The sequence below is a fragment of the Phanerochaete carnosa genome, assembly GCF_000300595.1.
Source record: "Phanerochaete carnosa HHB-10118-sp unplaced genomic scaffold PHACAscaffold_1, whole genome shotgun sequence".
Taxonomy (NCBI): domain Eukaryota; kingdom Fungi; phylum Basidiomycota; class Agaricomycetes; order Polyporales; family Phanerochaetaceae; genus Phanerochaete; species Phanerochaete carnosa.
The window spans coordinates 5,274,550-5,294,611 of NW_006767628.1; the positions used below are offsets into that span (position 1 = coordinate 5,274,550).

A 20,062-nucleotide genomic window follows, 5' to 3' on the forward strand; every position below is an offset into this window, starting at 1 on the left:
TGGATACGCAGCCTCCCGTTGTTCTCGCCAAACGCGCTACGCTGGTAGGATCTTACCTGCTGCGCCTGGAGACAATAAACGGGCAGGCACTTACAAGAGGACAAATGGACTCTTGTAGCTCTCATAGACTTGGCTGCGAGAGTCATCGTCTTGCCAGGACGCACGAGCTATGTCTCTTCGATTGTAGCGACTCGCTCGATTCCGGTCGTGATAGCGCGCGGATCTCCTTAGAGATGATTTCTAGAATAAGAGCGTAAATTGTCTATGTAAGCTGTAAAAACAATACAAGAAATGGCGTGGCCGTTGGTAAGAAGCTCGCTTGCAGCGGAGGCTGTCGACGAGGATAAGCCAACACGCTAGAGAGCGATAGAGCGTATACAGAAACGAACCTGAGAGGACTAGTGTATCGAAATCACGCATCGTCTCTAAGCTCTCAGATGCGCAAGCTTTGCAGTGCGGAGAAAGCTCCCACTAAAGTCGCAGGGGGCCGTCACATGGAGAGATGGTGGTGGGGCGTCGGGAAAGTGAGATTGAGTGAGATTCATGAGCTGAGCGCGGGGAGTAACTCGAAGGTAACAGCGGTGATGGATCGCGCCTCCCACGATCGCGCGCATCGTCGTGCACCTGCAACAGATGCTCGAGCCGTGGGCGAGCGGCATCGTCGCCTCGACCTGGACAAGGGTACAGCACTAGCTTGTTAATGTTCCCACGCACTTGGCGCGCCACGCCTGCGATCTTAGGGTCCTGGTTCCAGTCCTCGAGGTCCGCGAACGACTTCGAGCCGTGGAGCGTTCGGAACTCGTTCATCGAGCGTGCGCCCCGTTGCGGGCCCTGCGCCATGCCCAGGATCTCGACGACGCGGAAGATGGCGGGGTAGCACCGTGCATGGTGTGCGACTGCAATGACCTCGGTCGCCTTCTGGATGATGTTCACGAGGTCATCGTTCGCGAACGAGCGGCACGAGCCAGCATGCTTGAGGCTGAACGACGATGTTAGATCGAGGGCTGGCGAGAAGACGAGGGAACGCACCCGCCAAATGACCGCATGCACAGGTTCGGATCGACGAAAGTGCACCACAAATGTCTGATGGTGGCCCCGAAGTTGCTCACTGCAGCCTCCGGGGATCTTCGCCAAATAAATACTTGAGCAAAGACGTTCTCGGCCTGTTTGACGTCCTTTTTTTGCCGTCGCCGCACGCCACTGGGCACCTCGTCAATAACCGCGCAGCCGCACCAGATCGAAGAATTAGACGGCGTACGCGGTACAGCGGACCAAACTCAACAGATGCGGCTGCCCTCGCCGCACCCGACGGTCTCTGAGTGGCCGCTCGACGATTTGATGGGCTGCACTCCGTGTGAACGTGACACAAGCACAAGGGGTGTGGGGATGCACATCGAAGGGGCTCATAGTCTCGGCTAGTCTATCGCGCGGCAGGCCAGGCTGGAATCCGCCGACGCTGTCTCTGACGACCATCACTATGAAGCGTCCGCAGCTAAATATCAATATCGAGAGTTATGTCAGCATATGCCGGCCGCGCTTAAGGGCTGCCACAAACTGCACGTCAGAGCGGCACTCGGGAGCGGAGCCTCCACTTATTGTGTGTACAAGCCCGAGCCCACGATGATCGCTCGGGTGAAGGCAGAATGCAACGAATGGGAGCAAGAACACGCACTTGACGAGTCGGGAACATCGAAGTGACCACGGCTTCACTGTGCCCTCTTCGCCATGTCCAACGGCGGTGGGCCTATCCACCCTGCGCGGCTGCACCTGACTAGTTTATCTTCTATAGCATATTCGCCATTTGCTGAACTCTTTCTGTGAGCCGTGGCACAAGTTAAACAGGACACGAGAGGACGTACGTTTGTTATTCTTGCTGATAAGACTCGCGACGCACTACGGACGGCGAGACGAATGCGAGACAATTCCGTGCGAACACGAATGTCAGCGACGAGTTGTGTGCGAGGTGCAGCACAAACTGCACAAGAGCGTCAGCGGTGACGATGGATGCGGACGCACGCGGAAGGGGGCTTACGGTGACATCGCTGCGAAAACAGGGCAAGGTGTCGAACGGTGTCGAGCACGAGTCCCGGGCCTGACGAAGCGTTTGCTGGTAAGCACTGGCGCTTGTCTGTGACATCTGAGGCGCGCATAAGCAGGGAAGGTGCATTTCTTATGGCAAATTCAAAGATGACCAACTGCAACGAGGTGAAAGACTAGGAAAATATTACGGACCAGGCCCCGGTGGCGTGGCCACGGAGAACAGCTCTTTCGAAATTGAATCCACGCCTTCAACACGATGCAGTGCAAGCACCGCCTGACCTCGGGCTCGTTCTTCTGAATACACATACACCAAGCGGTGCAAGCACCGCATGCCCTGTCCAATATAAGCCTTCTCGCCATCGCGATATTGTCCCTTGAACCACACCACCAGCGTGTGCTCGAACGACCCCCCGCTGCTACAGCTTGAAAGCTGTTTCGTCCACAACCTTCGTACTATATCCTCGCTTACATAAACTTACCAGCGAAAGCACGGCAAGAGCGTGGCAAAGGCGTGGTTCCTTGTCCATCCTCCCAGCCAGATCAAACTACTTGAAGCCGCCGTTCCTTGCTTTTCGCCACCACTACCTCCGTTAACTATACAGACCATGAGCACGCCCAGGAAGAGGCTACGGAGCAGCGGCACCAAGGGTCCTACACACATCGCCATCGCTCTCAAGCAGGCTCTTGACGTGTTCAATGTTAGCGGCGTCACCGGCAGTCCCCATGTGCCAGCCTTGCAGGTCAATGTCAGCGGTCTCTCGGCGGTGTTGAGCATGATCCGGATGTGTGCTCTGTACCGTATTATAAGTGCTGATTCTCATGTTCAAGCCAGAACTCGCGCGCGAATGTCAAAATCGAGTTAACTAACGCCATCGAAGAGTAAACCAAGACGGTGAACAAGTACATGGGACTCAGAGGATCTAATATATCACCTGAGCTGGAAACGGCGGCCAACGAAATGCTCTCGTGAGTCTAGTGCTAGTGGTATTGCTTGTGGACGCCTACATGGCACAGATCGTGGGAGGTGATCAACGACGAGGCTGTGGAGATCGAGTCGCGGCGCGAGTCGTTGAGAATTATGGATAGCATGAAGGACCATGACGCTGGAAAAGTCGTCGCATTCATGCGAGATCTATCCCGGTCGATGGAGAAATTCATGGTATGAAACACTTGTCCTTTACTTGGAAAATTTGCAGGCCATAGACTGACCCACGGTCTTCGCTAGCGTTTGCTTCCCCGTCTGATAGGTGTGTCTAAGACAATTATTATCTTGACATATTGCACGGATATCCACTCACACTGCTCCAGACGGCGAATTGTTTCCCCGCCATTGGGAGCGGCTTCCCACTGAGCTGCGCGACCACATCTACGGCCTCCTGCCGAGATCCGACCGCAAAACCGGCTTCTCAGCACTGTCCCTAGTCTCGCATACCTGGTGCCGACGCTTTCGTCCTCGCCTCTTTGCCCGGCTTACGCTGATAACTGAGGGAGATGATCGCACGCTATACGGCATGGTCCGGTCCCCGCTGTCGGCCTGGCTGGCGGAGCACATCGCCGTCCTGCATTTCGACAGGATTGGCCCTCGTGGTTATCCACTCTGGACGGCTCTCCTCCGCCTCCTCCCCGTGTGCCACGACGTCTGGCATGATTTCGGTGGCAAGCCCGTCCGCGTGTCGCTGTCGCACAGCGCAGGTCTGAAGAGCTCGTTGCGGAGCATCACCTCCTTGACACTCCGGTATTGCAACTTCCCGTCATTCCGAATCCTGCTCCGCATACTAGCCGACATCACCTACCTGGAAGAAGTTGATCTCAGCGGGGTCACATGGTCGGGTGACGGACTCACAACAGCTGACGCCGCGAGCAATGTCTGCACGGGTGCCTTCAGCCATGTCCGCTCAGTCATCATGTGGAACTACACGAACAACGTGGCAGTGGCCGCATGGATCCTGGCGGCCGCGAGCACACGACACTCGTTCACCAGACGTCGGACGGTAGGGCCAGCAGTCCCTGCAGAGACATGGGCCATCATCGACCTCATCCAGATGTTCTTCAAGGACGACGGCGAGCTCCTGACTGTAGGTTTTGATGTCAAGGAGGCGACGGCAGGTGAGCTGGACTGGTCCCTCTACCAGATTGTTGTACTCACCGGATGGTCCAAGATACTTACAGATTTGTTGGTTCCCTACCTTCCGCATACATCTCAGTCCGGGTTGTCAAGTCTGCACTTGCCGCCGGCGCCAACGAGGCCTGGTCTGTCCGCCAAATCGTTCTCGCTGACTCAGATAAAAGGTATTTGAATTTGCACCAGTATTTCCACTCTCGCGATTGGTCCGCGCTCGCTTCCCTTCCGCCCGCGTTTCCAAAATTACAACAGTTCCAAGTCCTCTGCGGGGAGATGTATTCAGAAGAGGACTTCCGCGCTCTCTCTGACAAGGTCGCAGAGGCCATGAACAACCACACGCATCCGCCCGCCACGCTTCAACATGACCGTGACCTGCCAGACGTGAGATACTTGCAGCCTGCGCTGTTTGATCTAACCGAGGCGGATGTGGAGGCAGGGCGAGAGGAAGTGGTACGTACTGGAAAGCGGAGTTACTTGATACCTAGCTGAGCAGTCTTTCTGCGCAGAGACGACGACGAGTCAAGGAGAGAGAAGAGAGAGAAGAAAAGCGACGCTTACTCGTGGCACACGATTCCGACTCCAAGAGCGAGATGGATTGACCGGCGTTTGCTGATCATATGTCCAGCATCCTTGTCTATTCTTGTTTGATCATCGTTATCGTAATTTCACGGTCGCTCATATGCTGTCTTGCCTTCGTTCTCATGCACCCCTTGCGCTTGTATGGCCTAGTAGAATCAATATTAACACTATGGACTTCCGGAGACGATCCAGACATGACCCAGACATATCCGAGTAATGTCTTGTGCTACCGAGCTATAGAGCGGCCGGTGGTGATAAAACACCGTCGAGGCTTCTCCGAAGCACTTCGCCAATAGTGGGTCTTGCGCAATGCGGACGATAGTGGGTAGTGATGTGCGGGCCGGGCCTCAAAGCCTCCAAGCCCGCCAAGCCCGGCCCAAAAAGCCTGGCCCGAGTCAAGCCTGGCAGCGGGCTCAAGGCCGGGCTCGGAGCGCGGTCAAGCCCAAGCCCGGCCCGGAAGCCCAGGCTTGGGTGTGCTGGCTCCGTTACTGTTCCCTGAGTTCAGAATAAGGAGAGAGCGACCTAATATGTACATAGAAGACAAAATGTAGATATCCTAGACGTAACGGCTCTCGCCGAGCACGATTGTGCGTCACCGCCTGGTGCCTGCTGTAAGCGCACGCTCGTGGACTTCGCTGCGACTTGACTTGTTCCGCAGGTGTAGCTCTTCTGGAGGTTATAATTTAGTGAGTACATGCAGTATTAATCTACTACACCCAAATACATCCCCCTTTGATAGCACCAGAACACTCGTTGTATTGTGAGCAAGCCCGGGCTTAAGCCCAAGGCTTGGGCCGGGCTCGGGCTCGGCTCGGGCTCAGGGGTCGGCTCGACGTCGCCACAAGCCCAAGCCCGGGCTTTGAGCCCAAGCCGGGCCCGCACATCACTAATAGTGGGCAGCATCTATGTCCGCTTTGCTAGCGAGCAATTATACCTCGGGCACATGTGCGAGGCAGCATAATTTTATAGCTCGTGAGGAGCATGCCAGGAACAGGTGCCGTACATGGCTGTAATGCTACAAACAAGTCCGTTATCCTCAAAATATACAGTAAAAGAGAAACTCTTGAGCAGCGACAACAGCGAAATGCGACAAAATCATCCCGAAACCCGTCGCGAGGAAAACTCGACCTCACACTCCTATACACACCCGCGAGGACCCTATGCCACCCACGTCGGCTCGACATCGAACCTCGCCCTCGGCTCATACACTTGCCCCGCCGTCTTCTCCGCCTCCATCCGCATCTTCACGCTCCGGTGCACGTACACCGGGTACGTCTCCTGCTTCGGGATGACGCGCGCGCGGCCCATGTTGGCGTACAGCTCCGTCTCCCAACGGCCGTCCACGGCGCACTGGACGCGGTGCCGCATCAGCAGCAACTCAAGCACCCACCAGCTGCGCGCGAGCGCAAGCTGGTCGTATACCGGGCTTAGCGCGTCTGCGAGGTCCTCTTCTTCTTCGCTCAGGCGCGCCTGGGGTGGTGCCGTTGGGCACGGGCGCGGGTGCGCCTCGGTGTGTAGCAGAGGTTCAGGGCGGTCGTGCACGATGGGATAGAGCGATGCGGGGTTGAGACCGATGCCGCGCAGGAGCTCGGCGTGCAGTCGGATGCAGGTGTTGGTGAGGAAGCACTGGTGCACCATTCACCGCCGCGGGATGCGCGTTAGACTATGCCGCGTGTTGCTCGACACGGACCCACCACCGACGTCTGCAAAGACGCGTGAGCATGAGAATTTGCGATGCGACGGGGTCGGCACGTACCGCAGTGTCACCCCGCAAACCACACTTCCAGGACGCCCGTCTCGAACGCGTGCCGCTCCTGCTCGAAGAACTGGCGTTCCATCTCCTTCTGCCGTGGCCGATCGTCGACGGAGTTGTCGTCTCAAGATGTTGTAGAACTTTGAAAAGGTTGAGCTCCTCTTATCGTCCTTCTTCTCGGCCACCACCGCAGGCTGAACTTCGTTGAAACCGCTCGAGAAGGCCTGGTCCTCATTCTGGCCCGCCTTCGGCATGTCACCCGGCTGGGTACCGAGCCGCTTTCCACCTCGCGCGGTCAATTAAACAAATCCAGCTTACACTTGGCGCGCCGCTCGCCAAGGCTGACAGCGCGCCTGAACGTCTCCATGGCCGCGCCGCTCGCCATGAACAGCAGCCGGCGCGAGAACAGGCCAGCGGAACACACTGTGTCCCAGAGACCGATGAACTCGATGTCTACGTCCATCGAGAGGGCTTTCTTGAACGGCGTGCTCTGTGCCCAGCCGAGTGGCGTCGTGCGCGTGTACATCCTGTACGCGAATGGTATCTCCTGGTGGCTGTACATCGGAAGCAGGCCGGCCGTGTGGATCATGCCGGCGAGCGCACGCGCGGTGTATGCGCCGCGAGAGAAGCCGAAGACGCGAATTTTGTCGCCTGCCCCGTTTGCGGAAGCACTTGGCGTTGTTCCCAGGCAAGAGCACGATAGCTGAGAGCTTGCAGTTTTGCGTTAAAAATTCATGTCTGTCTGAAGTAATCGACGGATGTCAGCTACGATGACACCAAATTCAAGCCAGAGCTCACGTATCCATCACATATACGTTGAGGTTCTAGGTGATCAGTTGATCGAAGGTCTTGGATGTCTTGGACGCAAAGCACGTTGCAATTTGGGGTGCCATATAGGTACCGATTGCTGCCTTCACGTTCTGGCATTCAGCTGCACGCTCAGAACACGCGAGAGATATGAATCGCACCTGGTAACGCACCATTTGCTGTTTGCAGTATCCATTCTTCAACATCGATAACAGCACTCGGTCTCGCCGCCCGGGACCCAGATGGCTGGCGCGAAACACTCCACTCCGCTTCGCCTTGGCTTCGCAAGGACCCCTTGGAGAGTACAGCAGGCCGTGCAGTGCACGTCGAAGCGTATTGGCGAGACAGCCGAGGCCAGCATCGATCTTGAATGTATGACGTCGGGCGGCGGCGGCGGCGGCAGCGACGCTTTCGTGTCGCAAATCGCGGTCACTGGCTGGTCACGTTCCTCCTGGACTCAAGTATAGAATGCAGGGGGCTTGGATAAGGACGGGGAAACTCAAGGTGCAAGTATCCGCTCGGCTCGCTCGAGTATGACCTCGACATCGACCAGCTCGACGTAGCACTTGCACGTCCGCTTCTCCTCGCTAGCGACTTTCTCGGCGATACCAACGTTCGGCTGCGAGAGGTCGTAGAATCTGAATCCGAAGCCTGCGGAGGATACCATGGAACCGCTACGCCTTTGCACCGCCAATACGGATAGGTCTGCGCTCCTTTTGCTTCTGCGAGCGCAGCAGCGTCGGCCGCCTGTCTGGGCCCAAGGGCCGCAGGATGGCGAGTGGATAATGTGTTCCCGGTGCTGCTGCTGTTCCGGATCAGCGCCATGTCTGCTCTAGATGGCTGGACGAGGTACTTCGAGAACAGCAGGGATTTACGTTCTGGTGGAGTGAAATGTTTGATTTCGAGGGGGCCGTCGTGCTTGGGAATGGGCGAGCGAGGGAATGAGTTCGAAAGGAAGACCGATGGTGCTCCGTTGGGTAGTCAGCAAGATTAGGGCTTGAGCATGGATGTCCAACAGCGCGTCAAGCGAATCCGCAACTGCGACGAGCCGTGAGCGATAGACAAATCGAATGATGGCCAGACTCACTCAGTTGTAGGAGCATATGCGGCAACAACACTGGCATCTTATAGACCCTCTGGGACAACGCAGCTGGCAAGATATCTGGTGAGAGGCATCCGAGGCGCGCCCAGCTGCGTTATGACGAGGAATCGACGTAGAGAGCCGGGCTTCGCGCGAGGGCTAACGTCTAGACTCGCTTGCAAAGCTGGGGTGATTTAGGGTCACGTACTTACGACGTAACGGCGTCGTCAAGACGGAGAGAAAAGGATATATGGCGACAGAGATGGGGAATGAGACAGCGAGGCCAATCGTGAAAATGGGCAGAGGCCGCTGTGCCTAGGACGTCGAGGCTGAATCACTGAGGGCGGAAGATTATGGCGAATAGAATGAAGGAAATAAGGCCCCAATGCTAATTGCAGCCGTCGAAGACCGATACGAGCTCAGCGCAGCCGGGAGTCGGCTGAGGGAGCCCAGCGAGGCCGGAGTAAGCGTTGGGAAGTACTACCGAAGGATTAGTCGCCTCACGACAAACACAAGAACAGCATTCACCCCAATGAATCTCATGCGCATCCACATAGCTCCTTGACGGCTTGTGCCGCCCTGTCTCTCTCGGTTCGCTCATCACCACTGCCTCGACGCTTCTGAAGGGAACAACGATCGATATTTGACGCTTTGGCTCCTTATAAAGGGGGCGTACACAGTAATATCGCTTCTTATGCGCGTGCTAACACTCGTTCCGCGACCATCTGTGGAAGTCTGCTGGCTCCCATAGTAAATGGACGAGAATAGCAAATCATAGGAGGAGAGAGTGCGTAGCAGTACACTGCGGGAAGTGAACCCATTTTTCTAAAATGGTAATCCCACTGATCCGCTAACAATCAGTGGGACACCCACTGCGATATGACCCATTACCAAAAAATGGATTTTTCGGCAGCAGAATATCCATTGTAAAATCAGTGGGATTTCCGAAAAAATGGAATACCCACTAAGTTATCTAGTGGGATATCCACTGCATGGAATTTCCATTGAATCTGAGTGTGATTTCCATTATGTTTGTTTGCAAGGCCTGTCACGGTTGGCGAAGCAGCCAGGCCTGCGTTACAACTCCGCAAGCGCCTATCATGTCTGAGGCTGTGGCCTGGTGCCTCGGAAGGCCATAGAGTATTTCGCCCACTGCTACCGGGGCGTAATAGACTAAGACAAGTGGATCATATAGCTTCATTCCTTATATCAATCCGATCCCCTATGTTATCACTTTCAAGCGACGCTCGCCCGCCGTTGTACGGTGATCTGGCGCTTCCGGCTTCAAGTCCTGGCTGAGAATACCGGGTGCATGTGAAAGGATATGGTCTTATGGCTTAGTGGGTTAGCGAATACTGTGTACAACGCGCCTGCAGGCCCTGAGTTCGGGTCTCGTTAAGGGAGAGAAAAGTGGCCAACTCATTTTGTTGTTCTCGCGCTCAGAAGTGCACAAGGACCGGACTCTCAACACGGGTACGTGTAGCTTCTTGCCTACTATCTACTCGTCCTGATCTTCACTTTCTTCTACAAATACTGTCCGTGCAGCTGTAGTACTCTGATCAACGATTCCCCACCGCCCCCGGCTCATCACCCGACCGATCAGGCTTTCCACCGCATCCAAGTCAACCGCCACCAGAGATCGATGTTCTTGCGTGTAGAACACGACGGATTCCGCAGCGTCTTGCTTTCTGGTAAGGCAGGGAGTAATAATAGCTAGCAGTAAACGTGCCCCTGATGTGGTACCCCAAACGGCTCGGTTATTGGGAAGATTGCACTCGAGAATGTGTTCGAGTCGACCGTACCGTACTGTACGTTGATTGTCTGGCCCTTGAACATGCTCATACTTGCATAGCTTTCAGTAATCAGCTGTGTGCATCAAATCAAGTGTACTCACCCGTACGTAGGAGGCATTTCTCTTGTTCACCCGCCGCTTCCCTGGATATACACATCTGATCGAGTCTCCTCCTCCACTGATACGCACACCCCCCCCCCCCCCATGAATTCATCGTCTGAGGTAGGTTTCGCTGAACTAATTTGATAGACTGCATGCCACTACGACCTCGGACATAGGTCGCGATGACCTTGCGGAGGGTGTCGTCAGGCCTGTACGCAGAGTCAAGTGGGGTTCGCAGGATACTCAAAGGATCTGTGGGTACAATGTGTAAGTTCTATTGCTAATTCATAGTTAATATTAATACTGACACTCTGGGTATGTTCGCTCGGCTGACGACAGGCTGTCGCTTCCGCGGCGAACACCATCCAGCTCGTCCTCAAGGTTATAATTGGCATTCACAATGCGCACAAGGGCCTCTAGCACCTTGGCTGGACGATTGTCAAGCCACAATATCAGCTCTATGTGGCTAAAGTCAGTAACCTGAGCAATGACCCTATCATTCAGCGGCAACACCCGCGGTACGTCTGGTTGCTCCTCGGCTGCGGTTCGGTTTTGCCTACCATGGTTGTCGGGTTTGGCTGGGGCGGCTAGACGAGCAGATTCTGGTTCGCGGGTACTACTCGCTTGTGCTTCGTTCACCTCGTACGCGACTCTGCCTTTACACGCATATATGCATATGTTTACCCCCTACCTAGTCTATTTTCATCACCGCACTCGTCACCGTTGGTGAAGGCTACGACAACTTTCACCACCAGTTCCCGATAGACTACGGAACGCGATCAGACGGTACAGGTACAACCCAGCGAAGTGGTTCGTCTGGGTGTGCGTGGAGCTTGGGCTCGCGAGCCGCCTGAAGATCTCTCCTGAGAGCGGATTCAAGAAGGGCTAGCTGCCAATGCAGCTAAAGTGACTACGAGCGACACAAGATGACTTCGTATGGGCGCCGAACGTGCAGGGGCTGCTGCTGATCAACTGGGAGAGCTGTGCGTTGAACCATGATGTTTTGCACTACCCAGTGACGTTTACTAACGCGCATACAATGCGCTCGTCGTCATTGCCAGCTTCGTCTACGACATCGTCGGCCTCGGGCGTGCGCCACCTGCTGGTGAAGTACATCAGCAAGGACCCGACAACGGCATTCTTAGGCAGGGCCTTCGGCCACTCGAAGGTGGCACACGATGTGGGCATGGCTCTCATCTATCCCCCGCGCGATTTTGCTGATATCGAAGTCATAGTTGCTGTCAATGAAGTGCATCGGGGTCTTGCATGGCGGCAAACAGCACGGCCTGCGAGACAAGAAGGTTTCGCCCGCGCGGCGGCTCCGCATCGTGCGATACAACAAGCTCGACGGCTTGCCGTACTGCTCATCGAGCGCGGTCTCGGGATAATGAGGGCATGTTCGGCTAGGCGGCGTTTTTATGTACTCTTGTAGTTCGCTCCGTCTGGTGAGACTGTTTGTATGCGGGTCGTGGGGCTCGTTTGCTTGGACCACTATCATTGTAATATACATTGATCATACGCTCTGTCAGGCGGTTCAACTTCGACAGGAATAAGCCCATAACACAGGTTATCCAGCCAAAGGCATGGCAGGACGGATCGCATGTTGAGGCTTACGAAGACGTATTCGGTCGCTTTAACGAACTCGACATCGTCTTCTGCTGCCCGGTATCTGCCGTTCCCTGCACGACAACATCACCGAGTCCAAGGAATTGGTCAAAGAGATAGTCGTCCTTGCCGTATGCGTGAACATTATCGCCAGCTTCGGTGGCCGCCTGGTCCAACAGTGCCAGGAGTTCATCATGAGTGTCTAGCACACGCTTCGACTCCGTCACCTTCTCCGCCTGCTTCTGCTTGCGCGGCTGTACCGCTTGCGGCCGAAGGTTCACAGCAAGTTTGTGCACGATGGATGACGTCGCACGGGGCCTAAACTGCCGCATCTCCTTCGGACTGAACGGCGCGCCCACGAAGTGCGGCTTGAGCGCCTCAAAATCGACCGCGCTGTAGTGCTCCCGCAAGAGCACATACGCGTCGCGGAGGAACCGTGCCAGAACTGAGTCCTCGTTCAGTAAACAGATTGGCGGTTTGCCGTTCTCGATGAACACTAGCTTTTCCTTGCCGCCGATGTAGCGGCCGTCGGTACAGCGCAGCTGCTCGTAGAAGAACTTGTTGATTTGCAAGGCAAGCGGCTTGTTCTCGTAGTTGGCGCACTTGATGTTCTTTGGCGTGCATTCCAGGTCATTGAGATTCGTCGAGTAGGTGTGCTGGTGAAAACGGTAGGCCATCATGAGGATGACGTAGATGAAAGACTCTAGATCGTCTGCGACCTCTGGCGGCTTAGTGGGATGCGTCAAAGTAAGAGCAGACAAATAAGCCCAGGTGCCCTACCATGAGGAGCAGGCAGTCAGCAAGTCGACTCGTGCGTGAAGGCATCGTCTGGTACTTACCGAGAAGCCAGCCTTCTCTCGAGCCCGATTCCCAAAGTCTTCTTTGTACTTGCACAAATCCCAGTCGTTTAAGAAGGCCTCATTTTCGCGAACATTTATCATAATGTTGTTCGCACTGATATCCCGATGGAGAATGCCTGCCTTATCCCAAGCCTCCATATGACCTAAGATCATGCGTCAGCCGCAGATTCTCAACGCACTATAGACATACACACCGATCACTGCATATGTGCACGCCTCAAAAAGTTGAACGGTGTCTACGTACGCCTCGAGGGGCTTCCCGACCTCCTTGACGACGAGACGTGTGTGGATGCGCATGAGCGCCGGCTGCTTCGACGGCGGCGCTAGGTACCTCTGTGCCTTCGTGTACTGGGGACTCCGCAGCATGCCACAGACGTCGCCGCCAGCGATCGGCGTTGCTATGCAGCGCACGCCGTTCTCGTGTAGACGGATATAGACATCGAGCTCGCTGCGCCGGACGCTCGAGCGCCACTGATCCTTGAGGAAGCAGAAGTCCTTGCGCCAGAGATCAAATGCGATATAGCCACGCGTGCAACGACCTATCGGCGCGCCGTGCCCAGCGGTGAGCTTGCCAATGAGGAAGGCCCTCTCGGAAGGCCCTGCCTCGTCCTCCTTCGGTTCTGTGTTGTCGCTGCGACCAGCACCACGACTGCTATCTCCGTCTCCGTCTTCGGTTTCCTCGTTCCCCTCAGGATTCTTATCGCGCTCTTTCGGCTTTGGACGACGAACTGCAGGACATGTAACCTGACCACAGCGTTATTAGTTTCATCCTGCGCTGCACACCGGAACGCACCTTGTAAATGGGATGGAACCGCGTATTTTCTAGCATATCGCTACGGGCCCTCTGGAGGTCGTCGTTCTCAGAGGTATAATCTCTGAGCAGCCGAATGTCGTTCTCAGATGCTCTGGTAACCGTCTCGTCGTAGCCCGACAATCTGTCTGGGAGGTTTCCGAGGCAGTAGAGAAGATCGTAGAAGTCGTCGGGGTTGTCGACGAGGTTGACGGCGTCGGTCATAACACAACCAGCCTGATCCCAGCGAAACGCGCGAATCCACTCGCCCGAGATGTAGAAACTTATGACGTGCAGCCGGTGCTGGCGTAGCATGATTTGCGCCGCATACTTGGCGTGCTGTGCTCGTGCTTTGTTCCCATTGTCCGATTTATGCAAGCTCTCGGCCGCCGAGCGGGGTATGATCTTCTCTTCCTGCACCGCGGCGGGGGGCGCCATCTCTACAGCCTCTTCGGCAGGCGCAGCTGCAGGAGCGGCGCTTTCATCATCGTTTCTGGTAGCAGCCCGTGTTCGGGGCTTGCTTGGTTGTCGTACACCGGCGACTACCTTGGCCTTCTGAGGATTGGTCGCCACAGCCTGAGACGTCGTCTGTCCACCTTTCCCTTTCCCGGAACCAGCTTTCACCTGAGGCTCTTCATGCAACTCCCCCGCGCCTCGAGCATTCTTTGCCTTCTGTCTTTTGTTCGCCCGAGGTTGGTCGGGAGGCTTGAAGAAGAAGCCTGCCTCAGTGTCGTCCGTTTTGACTTCGAGAGGCGCAATGATGTAGGCCCACGCACAGCGAGCAGCGTCGGGGTGCTTCTTTAGGTCACTCGGCGATAGCCCATAGGCTTTCTGAGCCTCTGGATCGTCATCGCCGGCGTACAGCGCGAAATCGGGCTTGCTGTCAAAAGCGCCGTTCTCAACATGGTTGGCGGTAATCTTAAACCTTGCCTTCGAGCTGGTCATACTGAGGACAGAGTTGAAACTTTTGTGCTATTCCGCAAAAAGTCAGAGAAGATAGCTTACTACGAGCGAAGGTAGGACGCACGATAATGGGATACATCGAGCTCTCAAGTCTCCGTCCAGGCTTGGGTTTGGGGCCGCCAGTAACCGCCGGCGTTTTGCCCTTTGGCACACCGCCGCCGCTGCCGGAGTCTTCCTCCAACGTGTCCCCTACGTCGCCGATGGAGTCGTCGTTCTCCTCGAGCGAGAAATCGCGTGTGTCTGCGGGGGCCGCGGCACCAGCATCCTCCTCGGCACCCTCTCCACCCATACGAGATGGTCCAGCAATGGGCGCTCCATCCAACGGTGTTCCTCGATCTGCCGCCCTAGCCGTAGTGGCTACCGCAGCCTCGCCGGAGGTCTTGTTCTTCTCGCGGGTAGCGACAGTTCGCGAGACGATGCCGCGGAGTGGCTCAATGCTGACGATTCGCTCCCTCTGCGCTGCAGTGAGGCAAGAGCCGGGGACGAATTTCCTTCGGAATTGCTTCATCGTCACCAGGACGTACTGCGAATCCATAATCTTGTTAATATGTTCTTCGTAGGCCTTTCCCTTGAACGGGCTCTTGTTTGGTAAGATGAGCGGACGAGGAGGGCCGCGGTTTCTCTCCGTGTTCTGGGAGCACTGGTCGACTTTTCCTTCGTCGTCGTAGATAACGCCGTTGTAGGTACGAAAGTAAATGAATTTGTCGCGTTCCAAGGCTTCAATCTGACCGCGAAGGGCTGGATCTGATTCAAGCAGCTTGTTGAGGTCGGAGAATGAAGGCAGAGCGAAAACAAGCTCGTCGTCGTCGTCGTCGTCGACTTCTGCGTCCAAGTTTCCTGGACCGGGTTCGGTAGAAATCTCTGCGGGAAGGTGAGGCTCCATGGCAAGGTGTGGGGGTCAAGGGCACGCACGAGCTCCGTGTTCTATAGTCCTTGACAGGGCGGTGCAAGGGGCGGTACGACAGGCACGTGAGTACAAAAGCCTGCCTGATAAGATGATTGGCCGTCCTCGTGCACGCTCTGCCGTCGGCAGTACAAAAGCTGGTTGCCTACAGCGACAGTGCGCTGCAGTGACCAGTTACCTTATTCAACGCTGAACTTTCTAGACGCCTGAAGGAAGCGCTCATACCGGCGTATGCCGCCCCTTCTGCCGTGGTAATCTCAGATTAGCACGACCACGTGACCCGCGAGATTTCGCCGGCTAAACTTCTCCTGACCACCGACAGTAACCTTTGCGTGATTTAAATTCATCTTTTAGTGCTAACGAGCTTCATAAGGCTCAAGCATTTGACGATACAAGCTCAAGTTACGTTCACTCACGGCTCTGCTCAGCAGATTCAACGGCGTTTGAAAGGCCGCGAGTACAATACCATGAGAACGTTCTCACGAGATGGCACGGCAGATAGAGAGCGTAACGACACCGAAGGAAGATACCCAGAGTATAATTGGCTCGTGAGACTCGTGACGTTCAGATCACGAATTGGTAGTAAGATACCCCAGTTGAAGCCGAGAGTTAGCAGAGGAAGACGAGCGTTTTGCCCATCTTAGCTTCCAACAACAAATCAGGCCTCGGAGAACGAGATTCACTTTTTCCAAACGCAGAGCGCACCTACAGTGGCCTAAGAAGCGTCGCGTTGCGAAGCCAACGTGGGACTGAACAAGGTCGAACACGAACAATGTACCAAAATCGCTATTGTTCCGTATTAGCTGCCAACCAGCCCGTGTCTTCAGTTCCACTACCTCGATAAGATTCTTAGACGTAGACATATGGAAAAGGTCTGCATCACAAAAACGTGAGAGACGAACGTTACCGTGGGAGTGCGTGGATTGGTAGATCTGAGAAGGCGCACAAAGCGAACGATCACGCTGCTTCCCTTGCTCCTATGCTTGACGATGCTCAAGACACATTTCATCGACAATCCGCAACTACGGCTGCATCACCATCCAGTCTAATGGATGTGCGTAGTTACACTCGGAATAATACCCTGAACTTTTGAGGATTCTGTGTGCTGCCGCCGTTCGTGTCGTCAACTCAACGCGAGACAAATAGTTCAAGGACTATAGCTCATTCCGACGTCTGTACGTGTAGATGTCATGTGCGCAACGCAGCGAGAATATATCCAAACACATGCTACAAGATGGTTTTCAGATATTCCTATTACTACGTCAGGGCCTCTCAGCAATTCCACAGAGGTGACACATACTAAAATACAACGCGCTCTCGCCTCCGCTCGAGAACGCAGACGTCCGCTACGCGCCCACCTTCCCGAGACCCTTCTCCGCCAGCTCACGCGCCCAAGTCCTCAAAACATGCTTCATCACCTTCCCGCTCGCCGTCTTCGGCAACCCCATAAACTTGCGCACGTCCCCAACATCGCTCTTTTCCTTCTCCTCCCCGCGCGGGCGCACCTCCTCGGGGAGCTCGCCGACGAACCACACGTACGCCGGCGCGTTCTGTCCTTACTTTGTTAGCGAAGCAACACGATAGTCAGGGAGCGCATAGGCAACGCGACGCACCTGCGGGTTCATCCCCTGCGCGATGACCTGCCTCACGTCCGCCGCGCAGAGCGCCGCGCCCGCGGGCGCACCGGGCTCGCGGAGGACCCACGCGCCGACGACCTCGCCGAGGCGCGCGTGGGGCACGGCGACGACGGCGGCCTCGCGGATGCCGGCGTGCGCCGTGAGCACGTTCTCGATCGCGACCGGAAAGAGGTTCTCGCCGCCGCGGATGATGATGTCTTCGATGCGTCCGACGACTGGTGGGGCCAGAAGAGGTGTGGGGGATCAGCGAGCGGGAAGATGCAAGCGAAGAAGGCACGCACTCCGGAGGTAGCCGTCCCCATCCATGACGCCCTCGTCGCCGGTGTGCATCCAGAGCGTGCCGTTCGTGTCGCGGCGCATCACCTGCGCGGTCTGCTCGGGGTTCTGCCAGTAGCTGTTCGCCGGCGTAATCAGTCATCCGTCGATATTTTGCATCCGGTATTGAAAGCAGGTAGATGAGAGGGAGAGGAACGGCGATCAAGCAAAGTGACAAGTAAAATAATAATCATAAGATTGAGCTAATAAAATATAAGACGGGAGAGACGGACGTACCCAGCCTGGAGAAGATATCCCGAGACAAGCAGCTCGCCAGGCGTTTCAATGGGCACGACGTCGTCATGTTCGTCCTCGTGCGCACCCTCAACGACATGTTTTCTGCCGACACGCGCGTCAGCGGGTGATAGGAAAGCACAGGTCCCGAACAGCGCGACGTACCTGTCCGTCGCAATAATTTTCGCCTTCACGTGCGGATGCACGCGCCCCACGCTCTCGACGCGCATGACGAGCGGGTCGCTCGGCACGGTCTGGAAGGACACCGGGCTGGGTGCGTCCCGGATCAGCCTCCGCGCCTCCGCACTCGCGCAACGCGCACTGGCCTCGTCTCAGCTATGACCATCCGCAATCAGCGACGCGGGACAAGAATGAAGGGAGAGGAAGACCCACTCATGCCATACGCGATCGTCAGCTCCGTCAAGTTCAGCTTCTCGACGAGCGTCCGCATGAGCGGCGTCGGGATCGAGCTGCCGGCCGCGATGCCCGTCCTGGCGTTCCCCGTCAGCCCGCCCCCGTCCCCCACACACAGAGAGAAACACACCACGCCAAACGGGCGCACGCACCTGAGCCGGTCGAACACGAGCGGCGCGCCGAGCCCGCGTTCGCGCGCCGCGACCTCGGCGAGGACGCCGAGAAAGTGCGTCGGCACGCCGTGCAGCGCGCTCGGGCGCTCCGCGAGGAGCGCGTCGACGACCGCGCGCGCGTTGAACACGGGCGAGGGGTACACGACGCGGGCGCTGTGCGTCCACGCCGCGAGGTTGCCGAGCACGAGCCCGAAGCAGTGGAAAAGCGGCGGGACGTTGCCTGGCGAGAGGAGGGCAGGGGGCGTCAGTGTAGGTGTGCGAGGGAGCGGAGGTGGGGCGAGGCGCGTACAGAGGACGTCGGACGGCGTGAGGTGCATGCAGCGCCCGATCTGGATGCCGTTGTTGAGCAGGTTGTGGTGCGTGAGCTGGGACGGGGGCGTTAGCGCAGCTGAGCGGTACGCAGACGTGGGCGAGGGCGTACGGAGACGGCTTTTGGCGCGCCAGTGGTGCCGCTGGAAGCATGGATCAGTGAGCGGAGCTGTCAGATTGCGAAAGCGTTCTGTGGCGAGTTGTGCAGCATCTGAACTCTCCGAGCTGCTGGTCAAACGACGGCGGGCACTTTGCACCCCGGCAGCTTGCGCGCCCCGCCGCGTTTCAAGAGACCACCCAACAGCATGCAGCAAGCTTCTTGGACGGCGTCACGCTCGCAAAGTAGATCACGCACCTTGTAAATTGCAAATTTATAGTCTCGTGCTCTTGCAGCCCGCGCTCGAGTGCCTCCAGTTCGCGCTGTTCGGGGCCAGCATGCCACCGGACGAGGATCTCGCGAAAGTCGACGGCACTCTTGGCACGCGCCATCTCTGCGGCTCCCTCAGCCCCACCGAGGTCGTCCAGGACGACGATGTTCTTGAGATCCGGCAGGCGTTCGATGTTCACGTTCCCGGGTGACGAGGACGCGAGGGATGGGAAGGCGTCGGCGAGGTTCTGGAGGTACGCGCTGGAGCGTATGCGGGGGACCAGGAAGAGATGTTTAACGCCTACGAGGCCGAGGGTGGCGATGAGCTCGTGGGTGCGATAGGCTGGGTTAAGAGTGACGAGGATGGCGCCGATACGAGCACAGGCCCACTGGAGCATCGCATAGGTACTGTAGGAGTCGACATCTGGCTAGTATTTGACAGGAAGAGTGACGTGCGCACCTGTTGTTGCCCATGATGACACCTACTCGGTCGCCCTTGTTCACACCCATGGCCAGCAGGCCGCGTGCGACGGCCGCTATATGGTCGTCGAATTCCCTGAAGGTCCAGTCGAGATACGCTTTGTTGCTCTTCTGGGGGCTACCGCCAAAGGTGTTGGGCTCTTCGGCGCGACATATGAGCGCAGGGCGGTCAGCATGGAGCGGGAGGATCTTCTGGGCAAAGTAGGCGGGCAGGGTGAGGTGGCAGAGGGGTGGGTCTGTCGGACCCTCGACGTAGGACCGGGTGAGCTTGGCCTGTGATGCATACGTGCGTCGTAACAGGACGCGTGCTGGGACGCGCTTCGAGATCTTTGAGAGACGGAGCATGCCTGCCCTGCGGGTACAGCGAAACGACGGGATGAACCATGGGAGGCACCGGCAGGAAGTATTTGAAGCGATGAGGACGAGAGCTGGAACGGAAAGTGGCAAGCGGTCGCGTGTGCTTCGGCCGCCCGAGACGCGACCGACTCTTGTCTCATCGGACGCGCAACACGTCTCGACGGTCACCAGCGGCCTCTCTTCTCTCCGTCAACCGACAGCTCGCCTCCAAGGCCCAGCTGATAATCTCCTTCTCGAATGGCACTTCTACCCCTGGCCTCATCTACTTTTACTTCTGAAGCTGCACCTGTGGACACTCCGTTCCCAGCCTCGCTTCGTCGGTCACACGACGAAAGTCTGAAGGCCATCCTCTTGTCTCTGCCGACACCGAACTATCCC

The 20,062-nt window shown here is 56.7% G+C and overlaps 6 protein-coding genes across 6 annotated transcripts; 1 reads left to right on the forward strand and 5 right to left on the reverse strand.

Annotated features, from left to right (window-relative positions):
• Window positions 1–425: 425 nt before the first annotated feature.
• Window positions 426–2,137, reverse strand: PHACADRAFT_204897 (uncharacterized protein; the record flags this gene model as incomplete). The annotated part of the gene is made up of 5 exons (XM_007391077.1): window positions 426–671; window positions 715–979; window positions 1,030–1,163; window positions 1,895–1,975; window positions 2,033–2,137. 5 exons carry the CDS (start codon window positions 2,135–2,137, stop codon window positions 426–428), a joined length of 831 nt encoding a protein of 276 aa, XP_007391139.1.
• A 559-nt stretch (window positions 2,138–2,696) lies between these two features.
• Window positions 2,697–4,907, forward strand: PHACADRAFT_248537 (uncharacterized protein). Its single transcript, XM_007391078.1, has 5 exons — window positions 2,697–3,199; window positions 3,266–3,287; window positions 3,349–4,146; window positions 4,200–4,612; window positions 4,669–4,907. Exons 1-5 carry the CDS (start codon window positions 3,119–3,121, stop codon window positions 4,759–4,761), a joined length of 1,407 nt encoding a protein of 468 aa, XP_007391140.1. The 5' UTR covers window positions 2,697–3,118; the 3' UTR covers window positions 4,762–4,907.
• Window positions 4,908–5,693: 786 nt separating this feature from the next.
• Window positions 5,694–6,616, reverse strand: PHACADRAFT_248542 (uncharacterized protein). Its single transcript, XM_007391079.1, has 2 exons — window positions 6,498–6,616; window positions 5,694–6,444 (listed from the first exon to the last, which is right to left on the reverse strand). The coding sequence occupies exon 2, from the start codon at window positions 6,377–6,379 to the stop codon at window positions 5,900–5,902; it is 480 nt and encodes a 159-aa protein (XP_007391141.1). The 5' UTR covers window positions 6,380–6,444; window positions 6,498–6,616; the 3' UTR covers window positions 5,694–5,899.
• Window positions 6,617–6,789: 173 nt separating this feature from the next.
• PHACADRAFT_82762 (uncharacterized protein) lies at window positions 6,790–7,149 on the reverse strand (the record flags this gene model as incomplete). The annotated part of the gene is made up of 1 exon (XM_007391080.1): window positions 6,790–7,149. A coding segment is annotated over one exon (360 nt), but the record flags the coding sequence as incomplete, so codon positions are not given.
• Window positions 7,150–10,663: 3,514 nt separating this feature from the next.
• On the reverse strand, window positions 10,664–14,194 carry PHACADRAFT_248550 (uncharacterized protein). The gene is given in 10 exon segments (XM_007391081.1): window positions 10,664–10,794; window positions 10,859–10,918; window positions 10,972–11,000; window positions 11,028–11,259; window positions 11,317–11,462; window positions 11,532–11,716; window positions 11,736–12,657; window positions 12,721–12,884; window positions 12,936–13,158; window positions 13,535–14,194. 4 exon segments carry the CDS (start codon window positions 13,967–13,969, stop codon window positions 11,887–11,889), a joined length of 1,593 nt encoding a protein of 530 aa, XP_007391143.1. The 5' UTR covers window positions 13,970–14,194; the 3' UTR covers window positions 10,664–10,794; window positions 10,859–10,918; window positions 10,972–11,000; window positions 11,028–11,259; window positions 11,317–11,462; window positions 11,532–11,716; window positions 11,736–11,886.
• A 2,507-nt stretch (window positions 14,195–16,701) lies between these two features.
• PHACADRAFT_169179 (uncharacterized protein) lies at window positions 16,702–20,062 on the reverse strand. Its single transcript, XM_007391082.1, has 10 exons — window positions 19,308–20,062; window positions 18,836–19,255; window positions 18,593–18,623; window positions 18,461–18,536; window positions 18,166–18,391; window positions 17,974–18,075; window positions 17,588–17,854; window positions 17,317–17,429; window positions 17,012–17,250; window positions 16,702–16,948 (listed from the first exon to the last, which is right to left on the reverse strand). Exons 1-10 carry the CDS (start codon window positions 19,670–19,672, stop codon window positions 16,745–16,747), a joined length of 2,043 nt encoding a protein of 680 aa, XP_007391144.1. The 5' UTR covers window positions 19,673–20,062; the 3' UTR covers window positions 16,702–16,744.

Bases quoted from the DNA above. Each gene is read 5' to 3' on its own strand.
- PHACADRAFT_248550 (XM_007391081.1), bottom strand. From the start codon at position 13,969: ATGGCGCCCCCCGCCGCGGTGCAGGAAGAGAAGATCATACCCCGCTCG. The intron at 13,159-13,534 runs GTGCGTTCCGGT...CGTCTACACGAG, and splicing joins GGTTCCATCCCATTTACAAG to AACGGCGTGCGCTGCATAGC. The intron at 12,885-12,935 runs GTGTGTATGTCT...GCATGATCTTAG, and splicing joins GTGCACATATGCAGTGATCG to GTCATATGGAGGCTTGGGAT.
- PHACADRAFT_248542 (XM_007391079.1), bottom strand. From the start codon at position 6,379: ATGGTGCACCAGTGCTTCCTCACCAACACCTGCATCCGACTGCACGCC.
- PHACADRAFT_248537 (XM_007391078.1), top strand. From the start codon at position 3,119: ATGGATAGCATGAAGGACCATGACGCTGGAAAAGTCGTCGCATTCATG. The intron at 3,200-3,265 runs GTATGAAACACT...GGTCTTCGCTAG, and splicing joins GGTCGATGGAGAAATTCATG to CGTTTGCTTCCCCGTCTGAT. The intron at 4,613-4,668 runs GTACGTACTGGA...CTTTCTGCGCAG, and splicing joins AGGCAGGGCGAGAGGAAGTG to AGACGACGACGAGTCAAGGA.
- PHACADRAFT_169179 (XM_007391082.1), bottom strand. From the start codon at position 19,672: ATGCTCCGTCTCTCAAAGATCTCGAAGCGCGTCCCAGCACGCGTCCTG. The intron at 18,076-18,165 runs GTTCGACCGGCT...GGGGAACGCCAG, and splicing joins GGGCTCGGCGCGCCGCTCGT to GACGGGCATCGCGGCCGGCA. The intron at 16,949-17,011 runs GTGCGTCGCGTT...AAGTAAGGACAG, and splicing joins CGCAGGGGATGAACCCGCAG to AACGCGCCGGCGTACGTGTG.